A 17,830-nucleotide genomic window follows, 5' to 3' on the forward strand; every position below is an offset into this window, starting at 1 on the left:
TGGATCCGAGTTTAACGAGTAATTGCAGAAGGCCGGTCCCCTCCTCCTCAGGTGCTTCCCTCTGCAATCCCCGGGGCCTGACCTAAGTCATAACATCAGAGAGACACAAAAGCGACACTTTCCCAGTTTTCGAGGGTCAGGTGCGGCCGCAAATAGCACGAGATTTTCAATTTCTAGCGAGCGGTCGGGAGGACCTTTACGCCCAGAGGCCCCCGAAGGGAGGGCGGCGGTTTCCCGGGCAACCGGGCCCGGAGCGGTAGGCTCCCCGGGCTCCTCCTCCGCCGCCTCCCCGGCCGCCCAGCCCGCCCCTCCCCCTCCCCCTCCCCTAGCCCGGGGACCGCCGCCCGCCCCTCCCCTCCCCTCCCTGCCCTCCCCCGCCCCCTCCCCCGCGTCCCCCGGAGCCCGGGTACCGCCGCCCGCCCCCCCTCCCCGCCCCTCCTCCCGCGGCCCCTTCCCGGGCAGCCCCCTCCAGGTAGCCCAGGTACCGCCCCCCTCCCTCCATCCCTACCCCCGTCCCCCTCCCGATAGCCCAGCCGCCCCCCATCCCCGGCGTCCCTCTCCCCCCTCCCCCTCCCGGTAGCTCGGGTCCCTCCTCTCTCCCCTCCGCATCCCCCTCCCGGTAGCCCGGGTCCCTCCTCCCTCCCCGCATTCCCCTCGCTCCGCATCCCCCTCCCGGTAGCCCGGGTCCCCCTCCCCCCGCATCCCCCTCCCGGTAGCCCGGGTCCCCCCTCCCCCCGCATCCCCCTCCGGTAGCCCGTCTCCCCCTCCCCCCGCATCCCCCTCCCGGTAGCCCGGGTCCCCCCTACCCCCGCATCCCCCTCCCGGTAGCCCGCATCCCCCCTCCCCCCGCATCCCCCTCCCGGTAGCCCGGGTCCCCCCTCCCCCCCGCATCCCCCTCCCCCCCGCATCCCCCTCCCTCCCCGCATCCCCCTCCCCCCGCATCCCCCTCCCGGCAGCCCGGGTCCCCCCTCCCCCCGCATCCCCCTCCCGGTAGCCCGGGTCCCCCCTCCCCCCGCATCCCCCTCCCGGTAGCCCGGGTCCCCCCCTCCCCCCGCATCCCCCTCCCGGTAGCCCGGGTCCCCCCTCCCCCCGCATCCCCCTCCCGGTAGCCCGGGTCCCCCCTCCCCCCGCATCCCCCTCCCTCCCCGCATCCCCCTCCCCCCGCATCCCCCTCCCGGCAGCCCGGTCCCGCCCCCCCGCCGTCTCCCCCGCCCCCTCCCGGGAGCCCCGGTCCGCCGGCGGCGTCCTCCCGTGCTCCGCGCGCTCATTGGCCGCCCAGGCCGCGCGCCCATTGGCTGCGGCGAGGCCCCCGGGCCGGCGGCAATGGAGGCGGCGGCGGTAGATGGGTGACGGCGGGCTCCGGGGGGGGGGCGCCGCTCGGCCGGGCTGGGAGGCGACGGGAGCGCGCGGGCTGCTGCCTCTGGGCCCGGAGCCCCGCAGCCCCGGCCGCCCCGCCATGCCCGCGGGCAGCGGCGAGCCCGACGGCGTCCTCCGCTACCAGGTAGGGCCCGCCCCGCGCCCGCCCCCCGCGCTCCCCGCCCGGCCCGCGGCGCCCCGAGGCCCAGGCCCGGCCCGCGCGGGACAGCAGGGGGCGCCCCGGGCGGCGGGGGCGGGCGCGGGCCGCGACCGGGTGACCTTGGGCGGGAGCCTCGCTGCACCCCGAGGCGGGCGGGGACCTCCCCCCCCAGGGACGGGGACAGGTGGCCGCGGACGGTGCTCCCGGGGGGCACGTCTCCTCTTTGTTGTTTTCCTTTCTGGAGACTTCTGCTTCCTCCAGTGGCTGCGAGCAAGAGCTGGAAAGAGCGGAGGCTGGACCAGACCCCTCGGTGTGCTCGGGGCTTGCCACTGCCTCGGGTCCATGGGGCGACAGCTGACAACCTGGGGGGGGTCAGGGAGGTCACGAACAGGTGTTCAATTAAGGGAGTAAGTGGTGACCCAGCCGTTGGGGTGGCAGGTGGCAGGTGGCAGAAAAAGCCCTGGACTAGGGGTCAGAGACCGCAAGGCTCAAATCCTGCACCTGCCTCCACTGGCCTTGCGACCTTGAGGAAGTCGCTTGCCTCCTTGAGCCTCAGTTTCTCCATCTAGTAAGATGGGGATGGGGATGGGGATGGCGGCCTTGCCCACCTCACAGGGTTGCCCTGAAGGCTAAGCGAGGTGCTCTTTGTGAGAGGCTTTACTGTGTGACAACAGCTCATTGAACTCTCACCCCCCCCTTTCCTGTGCAGTCAGGTGGTCCAGTTAACCGCTCTGGGAAGAGATCGAAGGGAGAAGGTCAAGCCAGAAGTGGGGGGCTGTGAGGAGGACTCTGGGACTTCCCAGGAAAGGATGATGGGCCTTGGAAACAAGGGCCATGTTGATGTCAGCGATTGTTTGTGTAGGGAGGCAGGGGAAGCATTCCAAGTTCGTAGCAAAATGGGCATCAGACACCGACTCTCTCTTCTTGCTGGCAGTGGTTTGCCACTAGAAGATCCATGATTCCTCGTTTGTTTGCTCCATCAAAAAATGATGAAAACCATATCTAAGATTTTGGAAGATCTTTCCGTATCTGATCCTCCCAAGACCCGCTGAGTGTATTCAATGTATGTTGGGGATACAGCCGTGAGCAAAAATAGGCAATGTTCTTGCCCCCCCTGGAGCTCCCTGTCTTGGTGGGTGGGGAGAAATAACTATTTTTAATCAAATAATCACACAAATAAATGTATTATTTGGAACCGTGAAGAGTGTTTCGAAAGAAGGATAAGCAGTGCTCTGAGTGGTTCCAGCCTTGGTCTTAGATGAGAAGAGAGTTTGCCAAGGAAGAGAATTAAGGATCTAAGGGCTAAAATGTCAACTGAGGGAAGAGGGAGAGCAAAGGACATTGGAGACAAGGACAATAGCAGAAAGGAGCACATCTAGGTAGAGGGCCTGAAAGGCGGCCAGTGTCCTGGAGCCACCGGAAGCTATGGGGGGGAGCGGTGTGAGATGCGCTCTGGGGTCGCTATGGGCCATCCTGAGAAAGTTGGGATTTATTTGAAGAAAAAGGGGAGGACACGTAAGGGGTTTAGGGAGGGAGGGGAAGGAAGAGAGAGAGTGTGAGAGAGAGCACAAGTGCATGAGAGTTGGGGGGGGGGTAGTATGAGAGAGCAAGTGCCAATGAGACCATGATCAAGTTCTCCTAGTGAAAGATTTCTCCGGCTCCAGTGGGGAGACTAGAATAGGCTGGAACGAGTGTGAGGAGACAGTGTCCTTAACATGCAGAACGTGTACCAGTTGTATTGTCAAGATCGTAATAACCCATAAACTTCTGTTAGTGCTCCGTGAACGTGATGATGCCTGAGTGCTTCTGGGGTGGAATCAAAAATAATGATCTTCACATCTAGTTCGTGTAACTTTCGTGGTGGTGGGGTGAGGAGAGGAAAAGGAATAGAGCAGAAGCTGTAGGACCTCTTGAAGGCTGAGTCAGGTGATGGGCAGGCGGGTACCTGAGATCTAGGGAGGAAAAGAAATGAGGGCAGGAGGAGGAAAGGAAATAGGGATGACTTGGGGGACACACAGTCAACCGATTGAAGTTTACCGATGAGGCCTTCTGTGTGCAGCTGGGTTGTGTGTGTGTGTGTGTTTGTTGCAGGGGATGGACCTTGCAAAGCCAGGAGATTGTGTAACTTGATGTAAACGAAGATTCTAGGCATCACGTCTAAATATATTAAGTCTAGGCTGTCTTCTCTGGTTTTGATTACTCTACTCGCGTCCTTTTGATTACTCTCCTCTGCTTTCTCTCTTGCTTCTATTTTTTTTTTAATAAGATTTTATTTATTTATCCATGAGAGGCAGAGACACAGGCAGAGGCAGAAGCAGGCTCCATGCCGGGAGCCCGATGCGGGACTCGATCCCGGGACCCCGGGGTCACGCCCTGGGCCGAAGGCGGGCGCTAACTGCTGAGCCCCCCAGGCGTCCCTGTCTCTGCTTCTACTGTCCACTTTCCACCTGGCAGCCAGAGAGCTTTTAAAAACACAGGTCACGCCCGTTCCTATCTTGAGACCCTTCCGAGGCTTCCCAGCGCCTGAGCGCGGCCCCCCGAGCTTCAGGCCTCTCGTCCTGCACCTCTGCTGTGGGTTCTTCCTGTGTCTTCAATATGGCAAGCTCCTGCGTGCTTCAGGACCTTTGCTCTTGTTCTCTCTGCCTAGGGCATGATTCTCTCCAGGCTCTTTGGTGACTCAGCTCCAGTGTTGCCTCCTCAGAGTGGCTTCCCCTCACGTCCACCCGCAGTCACTCTCTCACGTGATCCTGTTGTAGATGGTAATGGCTCTTCTGACTTACCTGAAGTGTTCTTGTTCCATCTCATTATTACCTTTCTGAGTAGAAGCTGTATGGGGACAAGCGCCAGGCAGGAAGTCTTGTCACGCAACATAGGGGCTCGGTTGGGTGAGCGAATGAGTGACTTCCCGAGCCGACGTGCTTCTCCTTGAGGAGCTCATGGTCTTGTCAGGATTAGCACAGAGCATCAGGTGCCCATTGCCTGGTCACACAACAGCTCTCCCTTGTGTGTGGCTGTGCCTTTGCTCAGGTGTTCCAGCTGGGAACTCTTTCCCCTCCTCTTCACCTAGAATATTCCATTTAGCTTTCAAGGTCCGGCTCTGTGTCACTGTCAGAATTCGTCACTCGGTCTTCTCTGCTCCCAATGCCCACAGTCTCCGGGGGATGTGCCTTTAATCCCTCTGCAAGACTGTAGTTTGTGTCTTTGAAACCTAGACCAGTGTGGCTTGGCGTGAGCCTTAATGAGTGTTTGGGAAGATGTATGGCAAGGTGTACAAAGGGTGTTTTGGGTTGGGCGGAGACTGGACTGAGGAGGCCAGCTAGGAGGCTGTCGGGTAGGATGTCTCAATGAGGGCCTGTGCTACCCAATTTTGATGAGATCTCTGGAGGTGGTACGTAAAAGCTAAGGAGTCAACGAGCTCTTAAAGGGGCCAGGTGGTCAGGGAGGAAGAAGATCAGAGAGCTTTAGGGAGAGCCTCTAGCTTGGACTGGAGCTGAGGACATCTTGTATCTTCAACGTTCTCCTGACCAGCACTTGCAGAACTGAGCAGAAAGAAGTGCTGGAGGAGAAGCCTGGCGTGGTGCAAACCATCAGCACTTGATACAGGCACGTTGAGGCGTGGTGTCAGTGGCGGAGAGGGGAGCAAGTGAGTTTGGGTGGTTACCTAGGCTTTATGTGAATCAAGCCTGCTCAGAATGGAACATTCTACAGAAACCTTTAGAAAACCAAGCCCTGGGAAGTGGGTGATAGTTGGGGATGACGGCTGATGAGAAGACAGTCACGTTCCATACCTTCTGTGGACCTGAGAAAACTCCTGGCCAGGACTTCCCGAGGAGACCTGAACGCTAGCACCTAATGCCTGGCGTGTGTCCGAGCCCAGTAAACATTTGCTGAATGGGATTGAATGAAAGTATCAACCATAGCAGTTTCTCCTCTCCTACGCTCCAGTGTACGATGCTTATTCCTCCACCGTCTCCCAACACACACTAGGTGTTCTTTTCCCGCGCGTGTGTGTGTGGGGGGGTGGGTGGGTGGGTGGGGGGAACTGTGAGCATTCTCTGTGCTTGGCTTTACCAGCTCTACTGGGGAGCTTCAGTAGGAGAGATGTGGGCTGTCCTGCTAAGCGGAGAATCGAGGTAGTCTGGGGGACCATTCGGGGTGCCAATCTACTTCCTTCAGAATCTGCAGATAATTGCTTTAGCTCAGGTTTGCCTTGGCAGGGTAGACAGGGCTCTCGGTCAAGATTACCACGTACTGATCAGGACGCAGGAAGCAACCATGTTTACCTTAGATCCGCTGCCAGGTAACAGCAACAAATCTTGGATAATGCAGAGGTTGGCTGTTTCACATAAGGTACTAATAAGCTTACTCTGGTCTTGGTAGTTAGGGAACCACATGTGTGATTTCGTTTCTCTTACCAGCATAGCACATTACCACAGATTTTGTGACTTAAAACGACACACGTTGATTATCTCCTAGTTCTGTGTGTCTCAAGTCCAACGCAGCTCTCACTGGGCTATATCCAAGTGTGGGCAGGGCTCTAGTTCTTTCTGGAGGCTGTTTGCGTGACTTCTTCAGCTCTGAGGACTTCCTGTATTCCTTGGATCCTAGGAATGAGAGGGTCTTCCGCCCCCCTTCCACCTTTTAGGGATCCTTGTGATTTCGTTGAGCCTACCAGATAATCCAGGATAATCTCCTCACTTGACGTTCAGCTGATTAGCAACCTTACTTCCATTTGCCACCCTAATCAGGAGGCCATTTATTCTCCGTACCACCGCGTACTAACTAGTAATCAGAACACCGAACAGGAGTGACTCCAGGTGAGGTTCAAGAAAAGAATCACCGAGAAACCAGAGCTACTTTGAAATCTGAGGCCCCCTTCAAGGCTGCTAAAGAGTCAGAATAGGAAGCTCACAGGTATTCAGGAGCCCACGGCCACTGAGAGGAGGTCCAGAACAGCTGCACAAGTCCTTGGGGAACCTTTTTTTTCCTGCCAAAGCAGTCTGAATTCAGCGAGGAAGTCAAATTGAGGGCATTAGGCAGATGGGCATGAGTGGGCCGGAGTCACTGACAAGGGTGTACAGGGAGCCCAGAACTCAGAGACCTTGCTGGCTGAAGAGGAGGATGGAAGTGAATGAGCTGGAGAACTCTTGGAAGTCTGCTCAGGGAAAGGCAAAGTGCAAGTTTCAAGTACCAGGTTCTGGCACACTAAGGATTTAAGATGGTGATACCGTGGATCTCGCGCTGTGGACATTAATGCATGATTAGGTGACCTGGGCTCTCTGAAATAACTGGGTTTTTTGCTTTTGGCAATATTAGCATATATTAAGAAGAATATAGAGAGGCTTGAGTTTGAGTTCCTCCTATCCTACTTAGCTCTTGTGTGATCTTCCTTAGGCTTAATTTAAGATTGCTGTAAGGATTAAGTGGGGTAACAGACGTATAGGAAGTGCTCAGTAAATATTTGTTCCTGATACTGTATCAACTCAGTTTGCTGATCAGAAGCCCTGGAAGTCACTTCTATATTTGTTGTTTTAAAAATGGTTAGATGTAGCTCAATAAATGCTTGACTCTTTCTTGTCTGGGGTGAGGATGGGAGGGTAGAGGGCTATAACGGTGTTACGGTACAATCTCTGAGAACATCGATCCTTAGGAAAAAAAGATGAAAGGGGTCTTTGGAGGTGAAAAGCCTGAGACTAACTGTAGGATAGAAGGGGGAGTTGAGTTTGGCAGGTCCACCACCCGCAGGGCCAGAGTGGCGCTGCAGGGGGCATGAGTCAGGGAGAGGGCTCAAGGTGGGCTCCACCCTCTGCTGCCTTCCCCCTCCCCTGCAGCCTCTGAGGCTGCTTCCAGGAGCTGGAGCCATTATGTGAGACTCAGCCCTGCCCCTGCCTTTTAATTTGTCCATTAACTGTAAGAAAGAATCTGGTCTGCTACTCAGGTATAATTCATTCATTTCTCAAGGCTTATAATAAGATGTGCCCTGCAATGTCAGTGTTCTAATGTGTATTTAACCTCCTTAGTTCTTTTTATCTTATCTCGTCCTTGAGGTGGGCACCCAAATCAATTCACATTTACATGGTGGGTCGTTGTCAGTGAGCTAGCGGGAAGTACGGAAAAGAGGAGACTTAGAAACACCACCTTGTCTCCAGTTCTTTCTTCTTTCCCTCCCTCCCTTCTTTCCTTTTTCTCCTAAACTTATATAATGAGGTTCTCATGATTCCAGGGTTTTCTGAGTCGCAAGCTTCTCTGAGAATCTGATGAAAGTTATGGACCTGCTCAAGAAAAATGCACACACACGCATAATCCTGAAGACTATACATGGGAACCCTAGAAATCTGTGGATGAGAAATTCTCTCTACCAGAAATAATGATGGTATCAGAGGCAGTAACAGCCAACTGGTGAGGAATCTGCAACAAGCACAGACCCATGAGACTCGATATTCTTTTCATTTTTTAAATAATTCTATTTCTTTATTCAAGAGAGAGAAACAGAGATCACGACAGAGATAGAGCACAAGCGGGGAGAAGTGGGAGAAGCAGAGTCCCCACTGAGCAGGGAGCCTGACACAGGTTTGATCCCAGGACTCTGAGATCATGACCTGAGCCGAAGGCAGATGCTCGACTGACTGAGCCATCCCAGGCGCTCCTATTTTTTTGTGATTTTAAATAAACTTTGTATATACTTGAAATTTATGGAGCATTTCAAGCAGATAGCAAAGTAACTCATCATGTACCCATGACCTGGCTTGTTTCATTATGTCCCCATCCATTCTCCAAATCCCAGACATCATATCATTTCATCAGTAAAAACTTCAGTATGTGTCACCAAAGATTAAGGACTCTTTTAAATGACATAACTACCATATCGCAATATTATTGTTATTTTTAAAAATTAACAATAACTCCTTAATATAATCAAACATCCATTTAGTTGTTTAAGTTTCTGTCAGTGTCTTAGAATTTTTTAAACAGTTGGTTTATTTGAACAGGCATCCAAATGAGGGCCACACATTCACATTCAAGCCTGACATTTCAAATGCTTTGGCTAATGGTATTTGACAGTGGCTCTGTTTTCTTTGGCAAGACAAAGAAAGTGGATGAACAATTCAGTGAATTTCTGCTGTGGTTAACTAATCTCAGTTAAAGAAACAAGTTGATTTTTCAACCTGAGTATTTGGGATGATTGACCTTGCTCTCCATATTTTGTTTTTATAGTTCTTAGAGTCATAAAATCAATGATCCCACTCTTCCCCTACCCACTTCCTCCAGATTCCTGCTGTGTTCTATGCTGTGCTGGGTATCTGTGGAGAGTGCTAAGCATTGTTAACGCATGGGTCCCTGTCCTTTGGATATTACAAACCTACGGAGAAGCCAACGTGAAAAATCACTCATAAAACAAACAAACCAAAACTCATATGTATACATATATATGAAGTTTTATGGGAAAATATATGATCATATGATAGAGTTCAGAACCCTAATAAATATTTATTCATCACAATTTTTAGATACTTACACAAACCGGACATTATATAGCTGCTAGGTACATAGTGGTGAACATAGGCACAGAACCTCCCCTCTGGGACTTACAAGAGTGCAAACTACTTACAGTGTTAAGCTACTATATTGGGCTTTAAGAACATAAAGATGATAAATTGTGGCTGCTACCACAGGAAATGCATGATCTAAAGGATAAGCTAGATTAACAAATAATGAATATAAAATAAAGACAAGTTTTTCTGCCTAAATGTTATTCTTTTACTTTATATGAGTCTTTCCATTGATGGTAAAGATATTTTTGAAGATTTTTGGATAATTTTAAATAATTATAAAATGTGAAAAAATAACATTTCTAAGTTAATATATTATTTTACATATCTGTAATCTTTCAGTTATCTGTAGATAGTTCTGTGTGTATTGCTCTGGAAGATAAGAATTCTTTTTTTAATTCAAAAATTTAATTTCAGTATAGTTAATGTACAACGTTTTATTAGTTTTAGGTTTATAATATAGTGATTCAACAATTCCATACAAAAAAGATAAGAATTCTATAAAAAATAAGCACAGTATCACCTGAGGAAAACATAGCAGTTTCTTTAATATAATTAAAGATCTAGTCAATATTCAAATTTCTGATTGTCTCAAACAGTTATTTTAAAAAAAACTAAAAAATATTTCAGTTTATTTGAATCAGGATTCAGATAGAGTCCACACATTGAAATTGATTTGTCATCTCTTTTAAATTCCTGCTTTCACCTTCTTTCTTACTCTCTCTCTTTCTCTTATTGCAATTATTTATTTTAAAAAAGGGGCAGGCGTAGGCGAGGATTTGTTCTATAGTTTTCCAGAGTTTGGATTTTGTTGATTGTATTCTCCTGCTGGTGTTTTTCCATGGAACTCTGTTTCACTGTATTGTCAGTAAATTGGTATTTGGATTTAGAGGCTTGATCAGATTCAGGGACAATTTATTTGTTAAGATTACCTAATGGGTGGTGATATGGCCTCCCATTAGGAGACATAGAATGTCTGGTTGTTCCTCTTTGTGATGTTAGTGGCTGTTGAAAATCAATGCAGTCCATTAGGGATTGCAAAATGGTGATGTCCTAATTCTAACGTTCTTTTTAAATTTATTCTTTCCTATAATAAGAAACTTCTCTCATTTCTTCTATCTTATTACTCTATGGTGCAATTTATATAGGAGAGCCAGGATAAATTTTTGGCAGTTTTCAACATAATGAGTTGGCTTGTTAGCATTATCCTCCAGTGGTAACCAATTAATTTTTAGAGTGACATTGTGAACTCATGGATTTCAACATATTTGATATATTTAATCTTTTGCAGTTACTACTTTTGTTGATACTCAAATTATCCTAAAAAGCATGGGGTCTCTTTAAGTTGACTCCTGAGTCCTTTTGACACAACCCTCGTTGTCTGTGGGTGCCTCTTAGTAGAAAATGGCATTTTCAGAGACCACAATCTCGGTGCTAAGAATGCTCATTGCTTTTGGCTGATCATTTTTTTAGGCCTTTTGAGTGGACAGAGCTAGAAAATGCAAATTTAGAAGTTTAAAGACATTTAAAGATTAAAATATATGTTTTTATTGATACATCTGATTCAAATTCAGGACTACATGTTTTCTTTTCTTTTTTCTTTTTTAAAGATTTTTATTTATGTATTCATCAGAGACACAGAAAGAGAGGCAGAGATACAGGCAGAGGGAGAAGCAGGCTCCCTGTGGGGAGCCCGATGCAGGACTCGATCCCAGGACCCCGAGATCATGCCTTGAGCCAAAGGCAGATGCTTAACTGCTGAGCCACCCAGGTGCTCCAGGACTACATGGTTTTTACTTAACTTCTATCTTAGGACTGTATTTTTACCCCTGCAGAGAATGCCAGTTTTCAGTGACATTGAGAGTGACAGAACAAGTTTACATAATCACTCATTTGTTTATCTCACAATGCACAGCAGTCTTAGAGTGAAAGCACCAACACTATCACCAGTAGGTAACTAAAAAGCAGTTTAAGATCTTCTGAAATTCTTTTCGTCTTTAGGGTATATGCCCCTATGGATGTTCAGTCAATTTATTATATCTTAACATTACTTGGAATAATTTCTCTTGGAATAGTTATATCATCAATTTGTCATTTGCTTTCATCTCGTTTCTCATTTCTGGGAATTGATTTTATTTTATTTTGTTTTTTTAAGATTTTATTTATTTATTTGACAGAGAGAGAGAGAGGGAGCACAAGCAGGGGGAGCACCAGGCAGAGGGGGGCTGGGAGAAGCAGACTCCTCACTGAGCAGGGAGTCTGATGCGGCGCCATTCCAGGGCCCTGGGACCATGACCTGAGGCAGGCACTTACCTGACTGAGCCACCCAGGTGCCCTTAGGAATTGCTTTAAAATTTTTTAGTTTTGTTTTAAAATTATGTGTGATATTTATAAAACAGGTATATTCAAAGATATCTGTTTTTTTTTTTTTGTCCTTGTCTCCTAGTCTACCCTAAATCCTCACTCCTCTGTAGGTAACTATTCAAAACAATTGTTCATGGCTTATTCTTCCTTGATATGTTTTTAAGTATAAGCAGATGCTTATGTTGTAACATACATACATATATATATATATATACTTATATATATGCTATATAATATATATGTAAAAGAAAAAAGGTATCAAAAATATATGTTTATTTTAAAGTAGGATCTATGCCCAACATGGGACTTCAGCTCATGACCCCATGATCAAGAGTTCCATGCTCCACCAACTGAGCTAGCCAGGTACTCCCAACACCCTTTTCTTTGATAAAAGTTAGCAAATTATAGCAATTTTCTCAACCTTGCTTTTTAAACGATATTATATCTTGAAGATTATTCCATAGTAGTAAATAATATGTAATTTTAAATATCTATAAACTAAATTCATAAATAAAATACTATAAATATTGGAAGCAACCCAAATGTCATCAATAGATGATAAGATAAAATACACACACACACACACACACAGACACACACACAGAGGACTGTTACTCAGCCATAAAAAAGAATGAAATCTTGCTGTTTGCAACAACATGGATAGACTTGGGAGGTATCATGCTAAGTGAAACAAGTCAGAGAAAGAAAAATACCATATGATCTCACTCATATGTAGAATTTAAGAAACAAAACAAATGAACAGTTAAAAGAGACAAACAAAAAACGTCAGACTCTTAAATACGGAAAACAAATTGGTGGTTGCCAAGAGGATGGGTGAAAAAGATAAAGAGATTTAAGAATACACTTACCTTGATGAGCACTGTGTAATGTGTGGAAGTTTCGAATCATATTATACACTTGAAGCTAATTTAACACGTATGTTAATTATACTTGAATAAAAAAAAGAAATAGAAATATACTTGAATTAAAAAAAGAGTAGCATATCTATGTAGACATTTGACTTTCATCTACTTACTTAAAAACTGGTTTATTCAAGTTGCCCTCAAAAATTTTTTTGAGTCTTCTCATTAGGAAAATGGACTGCTTTACATTCAGGGTTGCCTTATTTGGGGACATAGATAATAACTGAAAAGGAAAAAAGAGTAAAATTAGGACAGTAAGCTGGAGATTTGAGCAGGATCTAGAAGGTGGTCCGGATTTAGTGAAGAGTTGGGGATGGGGTGGGGCGCATTAGGTGACAGAACATGTGAACAAAGGCATGAAAGCGTGAATGTGCACAGTGCCCATGAGATCGGTGAACTTGACTGCAGGTTTGATAAGAGAAATAGATTGGCGGGAAAATCAGTTCAGATTTTTAAAAAATAATTCAGGGTCTTGATAAGGCAGGTGCCATTATATTCATTATTTTAACAAAGAATTATTAAGTCCCTACTATGTGAAAAGTCTGTGTAGGATGCTGGGGAAACATTGGTGAGGAAGACAGACAAGGGTCCTTCGCTTGAGAAGAGACATTTCATTATGAAGGAGAAGTACAGTGTGCTATGAGGGCATATAAATGGAGGGACCTAGCTTGGTTCAGATGAGGCCAGTCAAGGAAGTCTTTCAAGGAAGTGCATTGAGGCTGAGATCTGTAGGATGAATAAGTATGGGTTGCTGGTGGTGGAGGTGAGGATAGCAGGGAGAGGGTGATAGCTCTAGGCAGAGGGAGCAACACTCAAGGAAGAAAGTAAGTGTGGTTCCAGAACTGAAAACATGTCCAGTATGACTGAAGGGGCTGGAGAGTGCCCTAGAGTAGATGAGACATGAGAGTGGATTCAAGAGAAATTGCAAAAGAAGACTCAATAAGGGAGAAAATGATCTCCCCAACGGCATGTGATGGGCACTCAATATACATGGAATGGATAAATAAATACACTTGAGATTTCAAACGTGGACTAAGGAATGATGGTGCCAGGGTAAGCATAAGTAAATGAGCACAGAGTGCTAGTTTTGGAAAGATTAGTTTGGTTTTAGGCACATGGATCTTGCGGTTCCCATCTCAATAGTTTATCAAATACTGAGTCAATAGTTTCTGGCTACTGTTGAAGTTTTAGACTCAAGTGAGGGAAACAAAAGGTAGAGTGCTCTTGCTTGGGAATTATGGTTAGAGGAAGAAGATGAGCCTTTGGTTGAGAGAGGGGAGACTTGATCAGAGGAAAAAGATGGAGAATTTCAAGGACAAGAGGCTGAAATACTGTAGAGGTTGAGGAGACCAATTTACACTAAATGAAATGATGTGGTTGGCACCACTTAGAAAATGCAGATGTATTATCCACTTGTACAGGTGGAGGGGGGAGTTGGAAAAGGCATGAGATCTGCAGTCACAAGACCTGAGTTCAGTCCCACCTCTGCCTTTTACCACATTTGTGCCCTTGAGCAATAATTACTTCATTTTCTCTGAGTCTCAGGCTGCTCTTTTATAAAATGAGAAAGAATGGCTGTCATGTTTGTGTCCCAAAGTTAATGTGAAGTTCAAATGAAAAACATATGTAAGCCATGGTATTTGCTCCCCCAAGGGTTGCCCAAAGGGTCTGGCATACATGTGCAACTTAAATGAATGTTTGAATGAATGACTTAATATTACTGGGGCTACTTAATTATGTTTTAACAGAGACCAGATGAAGAAGCTGTGGTGGATCAGGGTGGGACCAGTACAATTCTCAACATTCACTATGAGAAGGAGGAGTTGGAAGGTAAGAACTGTGGTTTTGTGTGCGTGACGGGGGAGAATTATTGAGAGCAGCCTGGTGTGGGAGGAGAGCTTTGCCATCCGAAGGCCTGAGTTGGAGCCCTCTCTTTCTTACTAGCTGTAGGACTTTGGGGGAAAATCAGTTCATTCCCCGTAGGCTCTATGTCCTTATCTATTAAATAAAAGTAGGGATATTAATGCAGAGAACAAACTGGTGGTTGCCAGAGGGATGGGAGGTGGAGAGGAAGCAATGGGTGAAATAGATAAAGGGGATTAAGAGATACAAACTTCCAGTTATAAAATAAATAAGTCGTGGAGATGAGAAGTATGGCATAGGGAATATAGTCAATAATATTGTAATAATGTTGTTTGGTGACAGATGGGGACTACACTTACTGTGACGAGCGCTGAGTAACGCATAGAATTGTTAAATCATGTTGTACGCGTAAAATGAACACAACACTGTACGTTAGTTATAATTCAATTTAAAAAGTGGAGATATTAATACCTCACTCTTAGGATCTAATACCATGTGAGACAATGCTTTGGGTACTATAAAGTCCGGCATAAATATTAATAAATGATCTATTCCTTGAGAATGTAGAGTACTCAGATCAGTTTGTCAATTCTTGACAACTGCCTACAAATATAAATGTAAATTTATACACAATTTTAAAAGGGAATAAAATACAAATAGTTTTTAAGATCAGATTTGTTATATTCAGTTTGGTTATATTATTCAGTTTACCCCATCCCCGATATTTGCTCTTCCCATTCTAATTATACCCGTTTCTGCCTGATGTTTTCATCTAAACAAGACAAGAGAAAACACACACACCTGTAACGTATTCTTTAGGAATTCGTAGCACAGAGCTGTATTTTAAAAACACCCAGCGAAAGTGGAAGGGAAAGAAGAGTCATTTTTATTGATATGCTCTGTGTAGTTTCCCTTGACCTTCTTTTCCCCTGTCCAACCCTTAGTTCCAGCACATTGGTGCTGTCTTCTGCTTTCCTTTTTTCCGTAGGGCCTGGTTTCCTGATAAGTGACGATGCTCAGTTTTATTAGACAAAGGCTCGTGTCCAGTATAGCTTTAATGAGAACCCACATTTGGCTCAAAAGCCTTTGTGAAATCTCTGCAGTATCCCCTGCAATGGCTATGATACAGCAACTTTCTAGTGACTGAGACAGCATGTAAAATGTTCTCGCGGTACTGCTTGTTCTCGTGACGTTTTTTCATCAAAGTTGTATAATCCCCAGAGCAAACTTGTCCTTTGGATGGGGAGAGTGGAAGCTGTAGAGGCTGATTCAGCCTCTGGGTCTGTTACCATGAGAACTTCTGTGGGTGGCTTCTGGAGGTCAGTGGAGTTTGGATAGATCAAGGTCAAGTTTTCCAAGTTATTCTGACCAGATGGAAGAAGAGCCAGTGTGGGTTTCCGCAACTGGGAGAAAGGGAGGAAAGGGTGTGGAGGTGGGAGGCTAACATTTATGGAATGCCCCTTGGGTGTTAGGCATTCGATGAAGCATTTCGAACAAGTTGTCTTTTTCATCTTCGCAGCAGCCCGGGCCGGTGGGTACCATCCCTATTTTACCTGTGGAGAAATTGCTCATGGTCATTTAGCCTAATGGCAGGTGAGATTGGGATGGAATTCTGTTCTTTCTGTTCCCCCACACTGCCTGCAAGGGAGGACAGTACTCGGCATTAACCACCCAGCCTCAACATCTTGCTCCGTCACATGAACATTTTTATATGCTATAAGCATCATATGAATATTTATCATATTGCCCTACCCGTCCTTCTACTCTGATCATCCTGTTGCCTCTCACTGCACCCTGAGGGCACTGGTGTTCTCAGTTTAATTGTCTGGGCCTACCAGACCTTTGCCCTCAGCAAGGAGGTAACTAACCACCTATGAACACTCTTGTCTGCTTGGGAGTAGGCCAGTGAACATGGGTAAGTTCTCTTGGGTCCTGAGGCCTGGGCTCCATCCACAGAGGCCAGCTGAGTAATTGGCAACTGGGGCTTCTTTTCAAGACGGCGTCATCTGTTCTTCATGCACTCACCATTTTGCTATAAAAGAAAGCTGTCTATGATGTCATTTGTAGGGGATAAGAAATGATCCTTCATACATAGAGCTTTTTGAAAACTAGAATCTTATTGATGTTAGCCCTTTTTAAATAAAGCACAGTTGGCACATGGAGGACAAATGGTTTCCGCTTCTCAGGCCTGATGTGGTTCTAGGGCAGCTCCAGGGAGGAGAAGAGGGAGAGCTGGGATTTGCTGTAGGCTTGGTCATGTTGGGGGCTCTACCCTGACTCACTGTGAGGGAGGCCCTAGGACTCAGGTGTACCTAGGGTGGTGTCATTTCTTGAAGGGTTGAAATAAAGTCAGTCCCACTTTGATAGAAGACAGAAGTAGATTGTATTCTGATTCAAAGTGTATGCCATGATATAGGGTTCTGTGACTGTAGATAAATCCCTGGTTCTTCCTTCCCCTTTATTCCATACCCTCTGCTCCACATAATGTAACGATCCCCCTTTTCAGAACTACTTCAGAGATTTAGTCTCTGGACATTGTTACAGACTTTTGTAAATGTGGGTCTTTTTGCATAAGTTAATTCCATCAGTAGGAGAAGGTGCATTAAACCATGACATTGCTTCTTTTTACATATGAGAAGCGTCCAAAGCAAGTATTAGAACAGATTTCCCAAGATAAACTCACAAAGAGCAATAGTCCATGATGTACTTCAGTGGACCCTCCCACTCCCAGAAGGACATGGAACGGTTGTTTTAGTTTCAGAAATGGTTTTTTCCATTTTTTTTTTTTCCTGGCACATCACTATTCCTGAATAACTATTAGACTTAGGAACCTTAGACTGGGTTTGTTGCCTTCTAATAAGTTTTTAACAGAGGTTAAGAACCTTTTGATCCTATTTTTAAGTCATGAAAAAAAAGGCTTATATCTGCTCTGCATGTTAGATTCCCCCCTCCAGTTATTGACTTTGAGTCATCCTGTAGCCCAGGGGGGCGGAATAATTTTCAGTATGTGCTAATGAGTTCTCCGCGTGTGCTGGGTAAACAGTGTTTATGACATGCACTCTACGTTGGTAGGCCCAGTCTCCATCTGCAAGGTAGGTCACAGCTGTGATTTCTGTCCTGCTCCAGAAGATTCAGCCCCAGTTCACTAATGGTTGCTCTCTATATGCACATACATACTTATTTTTAAAAATACACACTAGCATTACATCTCTCCCATAAGTTTTACTGAATGAATACTTGTATTTACTCACAGATAGCTCCCAAAGCATAGGTTTGACAATGGCTGGAAAGAAAGAATGAGGAATTGGATGGGGATTTGACAGGTAGATGGGGGGGAAGAAGACTGAGTGGGAGAGCAGTTGAATGGCCAGCCAAGTGACCACAGGATTAGTTTAGTGAAGTCACCAGATTGCCAGAATCCAGTGAAATGGTCTAGATTTTATTGATGCCGTATTTGTTTCCGAGTGTCCATTTGTTTGTCATCATTTCTGCAGATTTCACTCAGAATACCCAAGTCCCTGTTTCAGAGTCTTCAGCTTAGAAACCGAGGCCTAATTTTCTGACAGCCACTTGGTCCTTCTTAGCTCTGACCCCTGCTGGGGCTTGTTTTCATT

The 17,830-nt window shown here is 46.4% G+C and overlaps 1 protein-coding gene across 3 annotated transcripts in view; it reads left to right on the plus strand.

Moving 5' to 3' along the window:
* Window positions 1-1,324: 1,324 nt before the first annotated feature.
* Window positions 1,325-17,830, plus strand: part of SLC4A8 (solute carrier family 4 member 8) — a 73,937-nt gene continuing 57,431 nt past the window's right edge. For 2 of the 3 annotated variants that reach the window (XM_041736638.1, XM_041736639.1), the window contains exons 1-2: window positions 1,325-1,501; window positions 14,102-14,183. In XM_041736638.1, the coding sequence (XP_041592572.1) occupies window positions 1,343-1,501; window positions 14,102-14,183 (241 nt within the window). In that variant the 5' untranslated portion in view covers window positions 1,325-1,342. The remainder of the gene's footprint in view (window positions 1,502-14,101; window positions 14,184-17,830) is intronic. The other variant, XM_041736641.1, reaches the window with a different exon arrangement.

The sequence above is a fragment of the Vulpes lagopus genome, chromosome 21 (assembly GCF_018345385.1).
Source record: "Vulpes lagopus strain Blue_001 chromosome 21, ASM1834538v1, whole genome shotgun sequence".
Classification (NCBI taxonomy): Eukaryota; Metazoa; Chordata; class Mammalia; order Carnivora; family Canidae; genus Vulpes; species Vulpes lagopus.